This window comes from Gavialis gangeticus, unplaced genomic scaffold (assembly GCF_001723915.1).
Source record: "Gavialis gangeticus isolate Ggan-Ray unplaced genomic scaffold, GavGan_comp1, whole genome shotgun sequence".
Lineage (NCBI taxonomy): Eukaryota > Metazoa > Chordata > Crocodylia > Gavialidae > Gavialis > Gavialis gangeticus.
Genome location: NW_017729024.1, coordinates 159,452,935 through 159,463,177, shown reverse-complemented (window position 1 = coordinate 159,463,177; position 10,243 = coordinate 159,452,935). Strand labels below are relative to the sequence as shown.

General features: G+C 43.2%; 1 protein-coding gene across 1 annotated transcript in view; it reads left to right on the top strand.

Annotated features, from left to right (window-relative positions):
• Window positions 1-9,697, top strand: part of SKP2 (S-phase kinase associated protein 2) — a 31,804-nt gene extending 22,107 nt beyond the window's left edge. Inside the window, exons 7-10 of the mRNA XM_019517966.1 lie at window positions 568-695; window positions 2,802-2,853; window positions 3,175-3,282; window positions 8,530-9,697. Of these exons, the coding sequence (XP_019373511.1) occupies window positions 568-695; window positions 2,802-2,853; window positions 3,175-3,282; window positions 8,530-8,743 (502 nt within the window). The 3' untranslated portion in view covers window positions 8,744-9,697. The remainder of the gene's footprint in view (window positions 1-567; window positions 696-2,801; window positions 2,854-3,174; window positions 3,283-8,529) is intronic.
• The last annotated feature ends 546 nt before the right edge of the window (window positions 9,698-10,243 follow it).

Sequence of the window (10,243 nt, the reverse complement as noted above, 5' to 3'; positions counted from 1 at the left end):
AGTCACAAACTCCTCCATGATCATTTCAGGCTGGACATAAGGAAGAACTTCTTTACTGTCTGAGCCCCCAAGGTCTGGAATAGACTGCCACCATAGATGGTTCAAGCCCCTACCTTGAACACCTTCAAGAGACATTTGGATGTTTATCTTGCTGGGATCCTACAATCCCTGGGGCAGGGGGCTGGACTCAATGATCTTCCAAGGGCCCTTCCAGCCCTAGTGTCTATGAATCTATGACTCCAAAGCTAGCAGTGGATAAGGGACATATAGTTCATCTGTTTTTCTTTAGAGACAGTCACACTAACTAACCAGCTACACAGAACAACAGGTGCTTAGTGTGCCAGTAGGCATTAAGTAGTAATGACTACCAGGATGTCCGTTATTAGTCCCCAAGCCGTTTGTTTAATGTCATAACGTTTGGTGCGACAGATGCAGAAACTCTATGGTGGGTGTGTCATGTACAACTTGATTTTTAGTACTGGAATAATGCAGAAATGCTTTTAAGGCCCAAATCTTTGTTTCTGGATTGCTTCCAATGAGTGTGTTTATATGTTCATTTGTGTTTAGATTGCAAGAACTGAACTTGTCCTGGTGTGACTTCACAGCTGATCATGTTCAAGCAGCAGTCAGTCAGATTTCTTCAAAAGTAACTCAGCTAAACCTCAGTGGATACAGGCAGAATCTACAGATATCAGGTAGCACTCAGAATTGGTGTTCCATGAAATGAATCCACTAGGCCCCAGTGAAGTATACCTAGGGTTACCAAACACTCACAGGGCTGTCACAAAGACTGCTAAACTAGCTGAACAATTTTCCTCCTCATTGGGCAACAATTAGCTTCTTGTTGATTCTTTGTATGGCTTCTAGTAATTTCCATGTGTTGGGCAGTAGTAATGATATATACAAGCTGTGTGTGCCTTGCCTCTCCTGCCGAGGCCTTCACCTTTTGCACCTGCTCAGTTACAATAGCTGAGAGAGACTCTCGACTGTTCCTGGATCTGAAAGTCTAGCTATTGAGTTACTTTTCTGTTAAAATACCTAGTACATGTTCTGAGAGATGGATTCAGTTCACCAGGTGTACTCATGTGACCTTCGCTATATACCCAGATTGTTACATCAGTTCATACTTGCAGATCTGGCACAATCGACTTTGCGGATGGCCTGAAACAATGTTTCAGAGAGAAACTTCCCTGCTTTGATAATTTTCCAAGGTTAATTGTCATCAATAACTATACACAGTACAGTCGCATTACGTGGGGGTTACGTTCTGAAGACAGCGCGTATAGCTGACATCACCGGGCTTCAGCGCCAAGCAGCCACCACTGCTGCAGGGCCCGGACTAAGCAGGCATGGCGCCACACAGCCCGTGCATGCAGTGCAACAGCTGTGCCTTCCGCATGCACTCCTTGCCCCTCTCGTCCTTCGCCACCTCGTCCCGTGTGAGCCCCCCAGCCACGCCGGTGTGTGCAGGCAGTACCGCATGGCACTGCACTACGTGCCATGCCCTGGCCGGCACCCAGCCCTAGCAGCCGAGCGCATATAGTTGAAATAGCTTAAGTTAAATATGCATAAGATGCGACTGTACTGTAATGGTTGATCTTTTGAAGCAGCTGGAGTGGGAGTTACAGCATAAAGGAAAGGAAATGCAAAGGCGACTGGGAGAGGGAGAGAAATAAATAGAGCCCAGAGAAGGAAAGGAAACTGAGGGTAGAACTAGCACTGGGTCTAAAAAGAAGCATATTTTTTCAACCAGGAAACAGGACAAGAAGGTGCCAAATAGCAACAGACAGTTTGGTTATTCCACCAGGCTGTACTTCACCCTTTCTCTCTGTATGCCTCCCACTGACTTCAGTGCATACTTCATTAAGAGGAAGATGCATCTCTGTCTACATATCCCTATCTACAATGAATCAACATGGAGCAAACTTCTCCAAATTAATAGGACACCCCTTCCCCTGAATTTAGGTTCTTGCCAAGTAAGAGGAGATGCAAAGGATTGATTGCAAAAGCAACAGTACTAAACTCTTACGCTTTCCAAGGAATTGGCTTGAAAGGGTGTGCTTTCGTTTGCACACTTAGTGTAAGAGCCTTTAGGCTGCTGATATCCATTCTGACTTGCGATTTGGTATCACAGAGGCCACAATTGGGAATCTGAGTTCTGGCATTCTGGGTGCTGAATTCAAATAATGGCAAGCTGATCCCTGTTGCAAAGAACTTACAGTTTGAAGGCAAACTAATAGCACTATTTGTAGACACGAAGGAAGAACTTAAAGCAGAAGTACAATTTCTAGATTTACATAGAAAAACCAGGAGCTATCCAAAAACCCAGGCACTGTGAAAATTAAAAGTGTACTGGAAATGTTGGAAAGAGCTGGGTGCAGAACTAGTTTTCACTTGCATGGTAAGTTCTTCCATATTAAAAGAAAAAAGTGACTAAATTTTAAAACTAAAACAAGAAAATTAGTTTGTTGATTATGCAAATGATACTTCAGGGACACTTCTTTGAACAAAATAGTTTTATTGGGGCTTCTGGGGAACCAAAACTTGTGCATTGAACAACATCACTGAATAGATTTTATATATTTCAAGTGCAGTAGAAATAATCTTTAAAACAGATGCAATTTTTTTTTTTTTTTTTAAACATATACTGATTCTTAGTGGAAAACAAGTAAATGAGATTGGATGTAGAAGCAACTAATTCAAACCACATGCAACTTTAAAAGTAGCTTTTGCTTGCAGGGAGAAGGTCTAACATTACTGAAAAGTGACTGGCTGATCGTTTCTGTCTGGCTTTTTTTCAGATGTTAAAACCTTGGTAGAAAGATGCCCTTATCTCGTTCACTTAGATTTAAGGTAAGAAACTGAGTGTAGCAAACTCTTTACCCCTTACAGGGCAGGGAAAGATTTTTGTTCCAGTGCAGTGCTGTAATTTTCTAGCCATAATTCATAACAACATGGCATGATGCAGTAAAGTACTGCATCTATTCTTAACTTAGCAAAACATCCTGCTTATGGAGAAGTAACCCCCTTGTCAGTTTCATAAGCGCTTTCTGGATGCTAGAAGAAAATGCTTCAAGTAGAAAATAAAGCTTCTGAAAAAAGCTTTTGGGAAAATAAATACTAGTTTAACAGATGTTTCTCATCCCAACCTGCACTTTTTTTCTCCCACTACAGTGACAGTGTAATGTTGAAACCTGAATGTTTTCAATATTTCCATCAACTCATCTATCTACAGCATCTGTCCCTTAGTCGATGTTATCAGATATCTCCAGCTGCCTTGTTGTAAGTAATGTCTTACAGTTTCAGCTAACATGTAAAATATACAATGTCTATCCAATATTTTTTCTCCAAGACCCTGAGCCTCTACAGTCTTAGCGGTTAAAAAACAGGAGGGGAAGATGGGCTTGGATCAGAAGCAGGGAGGAGGGAACAGAAACAAAAGAACCCGAGGACACACTCCCCCACCTGCGCTGGGCCAGACCCCATTTTTCCTGAGTCTAGCCCTTTTGTCAGCAGACATCTGTTAAAACCCAGGTGGCATGAATGTATCACCCCTTCTCTAACATGGATATAGATAGCAGGTGTAGGTTGTCATTATCTTTTAATTACTTACTTAACTCAAATGGAAATGGCCTGTGTTATGAGCTTGACTCATTTGCAGCCAGGGTGCCTAGTCCCTCTGCCAGAAGGTAAGCAATTGCTTTTCCTGTCTCTTGGCACCAAGCACCCCAGTTTCCCACAGACAGTATTCCACAGCAGTGCACATGGCTAGTCCCTGTGCTCCCAACAGCATGCTGTTGTGCATGCACATGAGCAGATAAGCAACTGTGGGCCATGCTCTTCAGCCTACCTTGTTCCCCATCCCTCCTCTCATGCTCAGCTGGACCAACAAGAGGAGCCACAAAGCACGTGGTTTTTGTTGCTGGTGTTCAAGTCCCCAGAGGAACAGTGCTTACCCTCCTTAGATACAGACCTGGGTCTGGGTGGGGGTAGATCATGGAAAAAGCAGGGCATGGAGGGGTGGGGGAAAGGGGGTAAAGTCCTGCTCTGCTTCCCCTCACCTGGCATGAGCTATATTCCAGGTCAGTGGTTCTAAATGTCAAAAAAATGATGGAGTATGTAGCAAGTGCTGGGCCCCAGGTGTGGCCATGATGCCCCCTGGTGGCCACACAGCTTCTACTTCATCCTGGCCCTCTGGGTAGCCTCTCCTTTTTCCCCCACACCTGCCATGCCTTGATGTAAATAATTTGGAAGAGGGAAGCCAGGGGTCCTGGAGCAGCCCTCTATCAGGCTGTGTTTTAACACACTAATCACCTTAAGGGGCCAGCAAAATTACCCCTTAAAAAGTAATTAGTGTGTTAGTCATAGCCATGCCTATGACTTACAGATGTTGTCATTCAATCACTCTCCCTTCACTGGGGCCTCAGCTCTGCCCTTTCCTTCTGGATGGGCATTTTAAACTAGGATCACTGTGCTGGACCTAGCTTCTACCCTGCTTCTGGGCAAAGAGTCTGCTTTTGGCCCAGTCTCTGCCCTGCTCTGGATACTGGGCCCTGTGGCCCAGGCTTCAGCTCTTTCACAGCTGCTATCTGTTAGTGCCTCAAGACTGGCCCCTGGCAGAGTTCAAACAGCCATGTGCCTCTTAAACACCTTGGGACCTCCTCTACCCCCAAACCACCAGTATAAGTAAGCTACAGCCAGTGGGCTTAGGTTTTCTATAACACAAACTAGCCCTGCATGGGGTTCAAACATAACCCCAGGTCACTGGCTGTACCACCAGGCTTCCCCCTACCCCATGCTGTATTCCTTGCGAGTCAGCAGCATTCTACCTGCATTACTCCTAGGACAATCCAGGTGTCAGCCAGGGGCTTCTCCGCAACCCTCCTGCCCCAGAGCTCTTTCCTCAGGAGCCTCCAGGCTAGACTGCCTACCTAGGCTCAGACTTGGGCTTGTACGTTCTCTAAGCCCTGCTCCCTTCTGGTCAGATGACTTCCCCAGACCTGCTGCAGGTGTGCCCTTTACCTTAATGGGCCACTTACTACCTAGGCAGCAGCATCTTCTTTCTGCCTTCCCTCTTACAGCTGGCCCCTGTTTAGCTGCCTGGGCTCTAGCTACTGCAGTTTTTCCCCTTAAAGTAACAGGAGCACTAAGCACCCCGTTACAGGCTAAAACAGTTGAAGCACTCATCTAAGAGTTCCAGCTCAAGCTGATAAATCCTGTGTTTAGGCTTATCCTGAGAGATCCTCTCTCTTCGTGATCTTTCCTTATTAAATCAAGCTCTCTCTTCTTACAGAAAATAGTTTGGTAACTAGGACAACACAGAGCAACATTCATAAATTATTACAGAGGTGCTCCAAAACAGTCACCTACACTATGATAGTAAGAGTCCTTTACAGTACTCCACAGCAATTTCAGATAAATTAAGGACAGAAGTATCCACTAATTTTGAAATGACCAGGACTTGTATTTTTCAGCACACTTGGCACTACCTGGAACTTTATATCTGCAAGTCTAGCTCTTCCTGATTTCCACTGAAGCTGCAAGTACTCAGTGCTTCTGCAGGTTAGGCTCCAGTGTCTTAAGCTAGGCATCCAGCAAATAATGGACCGTTTGGTGACTTCCCAGCCTTGTTTAAGAGGGATTGTTTGCCTGAATCCCATTTCTCCAGGAAGATATTCATCTGTCTTGACCATGACACCATCTTTTCTTCCTACAGATCTCTGTCTTATTCACTTATACACCTTACAGCTTCTAAGATAACAGCCTTGCAATGCCAATTCATCCCCTCAAACTGCCCTGTTCTGTGCACTGAATGATAACAGAGATAAAACTCTACAGAAGCGTCCAGACAAGCATGCATGTGCCTCTTGCAGCATCTCAAACCCCTTTGAGATGCTGTAAGAAGCACGTGCGGGAACAAACTGGAGGATTGGAGACAGAGCAGGAGAACAAGCAGGGGGCTGATGAGCAGGAGGCTGGAGATAAGCCCCTGGGGACAAGCTGGAGACTTCCCCTGCTGCCTCCAGCCTCCTGAGGGTGGAGATGAGCAGGAGAACAAGCAGGGGGAGGGGGCTGTAGCCCCTGGGGCAGGGGGGCTGGAACCATGCAGGCAGGGCAGTTCATGTGCTGTGTGGGGGTGTTCTGCCCTGTGGGGGGCAAGGAACCTACCCCTCCTAAGCAGCCCCCACACCATCCCCCTACAGCTACCCACACTGACCTGCATTCCTTTACACCCACGCACATCCCCCCCACTCCTGCAAACCCTACATCCCCCTCCCCCATCACATACCTGCCATGTGATAAACCAAAAGCAAACATTAAAACAGAGATATTTAGGATTTATTTTATTATGATGCTAGAGACACTGGTAGGATTTCAGATTGCTTTAACATTGTAAATATAGCGATAAAACATTGCCCATCTCATCAATCCCTCTCTCTCTCTCATTCTAATTGTGGAAGAACATGGATTTTGGGGTATTTAAAGAGTGAATTTGGGATGCTGCTTCAGCAGTTTAACCTGACACAAGGGGCTAGTGTCCCCAGATACCAAGTTGCTGGGCCTCAGAAGCTCCTGAGGACAAGCAGCCCTCAGCTGCTGGCCGAGGCAGGTTTTTATACTGCTGGGGCCAGCACAGGTGCCCCAAGTGGCACAATTTGCTCCACAACAAAATGCACATTGGGGTACATACTCTGAGGCAAAAAGCCCCAGCTCAAATTTGCACCACTTCTATTTGAGCTGCTGCAAGCGCACGTGCTTGCATGTGTGGACGCACCCTACTGGTGTAAATTACTCCAGTTCAGCTTTCATCTGTACGTGTCCATATCAGGGTAACCATTTGCTAAAGGCAAATAGGCTGTAACATGGTCTCCTAAAACCCTAAAGTAAGAGGAAGTAATAGCTACTTATTGTGAGAGCTGTCCCAGGTTCATTGCAGGTCTGCATTCCTGATCCCCTGTCACTTACCTCAGTATACCAAACCAATGCAAGGTTAATGAGTTTGGTCCAGAATTATAATAGTTATCCACCTGCCTCAAAGCATAATCTTGGGCCAGACCCTCCAATTAGCATGTATTCGGTAACACTGGAGCTACTACAGCTATTGAATCTGTCTCTTTAGAAATTTTCAACAGTTTTCCAAGATGCTCTGGTAGGTCTTCTAGAAGTTCCAAAAAGTACTGAAAAAAAAATCATTTACTGACTGGGGAAACATTTTCCTCCTACTTGTTTTGCTAATGAGTCAGCTATCTTGAGGTTGGTTCCATTTTTCTCTCAGAAGTACTGGGAAGATAGTACGGAAAAGCTGACCACAGACTAACTGCTCTGCAAATATTTGTTTACGTGCTCTTTCAGGAGGATCAGGTAACTTAGCTGAAGGAATTTAAGAACGAGCTGTTCCAACCTGCCATTTGCATGGTAGGAGGTGCATCTTTTGTGGAATATCCTTGTGACTGATTCACTATTTTATAGCACCATAAATTTGCTGAATGTGCATCAAAACAACAGGTATATTAAACACATTACCCTAGCGATAAATATAACAGGCACCAGAGGCCTATGAAAGGGGCTTTGCGAGCCTCTCACCCTTAAGAAATAAAATCCTTAAGCTATTTTCTAAACAGCACAACCAAGGCTCACATAAGGTCTTCAGTAAATTAAATGTTTTGTCCAATTCATTAGGTAGGAGCTTTAAAATATTGAATGCATAAGAAAATCCAGCTGCACTGTTGTCATGTTGTCATTAAAAGAGTTAGTGAAAGTGTCATTTAAGATCAAGTTGGGGTAAAAATGAGCAGTGTGCAAGATGAGTTTAATCTGTTTCTGAAGCTGGACTGTTCAAATGGGAATCCCAAGATCATTACCAGGGTGTAGTGGTGTGGCTCGCATTTTGTTTGCTCCTTATGATGATTGCATCTGCTGCCTGGTTGCATATTCAGGTACATTACTGTGTTTGTCCACATGCTACTGAAGCAGAGCAATGAAATAACCTGGTCTATATACCCAGCCAATGTCACAACACAGAGAGGTTAGATACTTTGCAATATCTTACCCAGTAATCTAGGGGAAATTCCTTCCACTGGTTCTGAATGTCTGTTTTAATAAAGTTCATTATTGCACTTAAGTTAAGAAGAAGAAACCAATCACCTTCTATTTTGGAAGTCACACTTCACACAGAAAATGGCCATAACCACCTAATCCAGCCATCCTCATCAGCTGCCAGTCTATGTGTATGAGGATCATGTAATAACCTGTCATATTTACCAAATGTTTTATTACACTTACATTTCTCTTTCTATTCAATGTGGCTGAGCAATTAAACTTTTAAAAATCAATTGAGAGATTAAATTTTCAATGAAGCTTACTTCTAAAATAAGCCGATTTTTTAAAATAAGAACAGACAGAGGTAATTTGAAATGCTATATATTCCAACTTCTCAGGCAGGAAGAATAAGACTAATAGATGAATGAGGCTAAGAGGTTTTAAACCACGTGGGCAGTCTACTAATCAGTTTGTTTTTTTTCTCTCTAGAGAACTTGGTGAAATTCCCACACTAAAGACTCTTCAAGTTTTTGGAATAGTGACTGACAATGCCCTGCAGCTCTTGAAGGAAACACTCCCCCACATAAAGATCAACTGTTCACATTTTACAACCATCGCAAGGCCAACTGTTGGCAGCAAAAAGAACCAAGAGATCTGGGGAATCAAATGCAGATTGACATTGAGAAATCCCAGTGGTTTGTGATGTACAGTTTGCAAGATATTTCCTTTGATTGATGCCAAGTGTGGGGCAGTTCATGGAGAATTCTGAACACTGAAGCACCACTCTCACTTTTTATAGCGTTTTTAACTTGGTGTTATGCCACAATTTAGTTTTATAAATATATTTTTACATTGTCTTTTTAACACCCATTAGTATTTCAAGATAGCTATCTATCTAATCAGGTATGAATTTTTGGAGGTTTAAAAGAAAAAAAGACAACACAGCCTTTTTTTTTTTTTAGTAAAGATTACTTTCAAAAGCAGTTTATACTTCCAATATAGACTGCTTTTGAAAACATGCTAAACATTATTAAAATAGAAATAGGTGATTTGCATTAAATAGAACAGGTGTTCTAGTTTTCTGCTAACATGCTTAAATTTTCAGAGTTATAATGTTGTTTCTTTGTTCAGAAAACCAGAAGCACCTTTTGACTGCCTCTGTCGCCTTTCCAAATATTGCTACTTCCTGTAAGAGACTGGCAATATTGAAAGCTGTTCCAGCTAATTGTTGTCAAAGAACTATTCTGCTTCATCATGATTCAATATATTCCTGACTTCCTTGTTTCAGTTTTTAGACCTCAGAAGGAATAAGGGTGTTAAATATTTGTGTTAGAAGCGCTGATGCTACCTATTACTGTGTTTTTATATGCTACTTTCACTGAGCCTCATGGCAGTAGAGGTCATGGGAAGGGAGATTCACACAAAAGCAACTCCGAGGCAGCTAAATACCACACAAGCTGTAGGCAGCAGAACAGAGCTATGGCAGACTTTTTCAGTAGATTATGGAAAGGATCCTCATCATTTCACAGCTGCTATTCTAAGGAGTTTAACTTGAAACCTTTTTACAGACTTGTTGCATATAAAACCAGCCCCTTCCCCCGTCAGTGGTTCTTGCTCTGTGCATCATCTGACTTACTGATTAAATGGCACACAAATGCAACATTATGTAACTTACCTGGTTCCTACAGGTTCCAAAAATCCAGACACGGGGAGCAGATCTCATCACTGGTAAGCTAGGTGGGAAAGTGCTTTTTATAATTGTTCTTCTCAAGGCCCCATAAAAGTAGGAAAAGCTGAGAAAAGGTGAAATGTACAGAACTACAATGTTCTTCAGTGCCAGGAAGGGGACCTGGGGATCTATAGGAAGTTAGTAGGACAGCAGGAGCCGTTCAGATCACCTGACTAGTATTTATATGAAGTAGTGTCAGGAGAAATAGGGAACCTGTTGTAGCCATATATGCTGCAGTGTAGGAGAGGAAGTAGCAATAGTGCTTAAGTTTCTAGGCCCTGCTTCCTGTAGTTTTAAACACCAAACCCTTTTTTTTTTTTTTTTTTTTTTTTTTTTTTTTTTTTTTACTGATAATCTGGAAACTTCCTACTGATTTGCTTTTACTGACATGTTTTACATAATGTAAATGTAACCCTTCTGTTAGGCCCTGGGCAAGGGTAGTGTTCAAATTTAGGGGTTTAACACCAACCATAA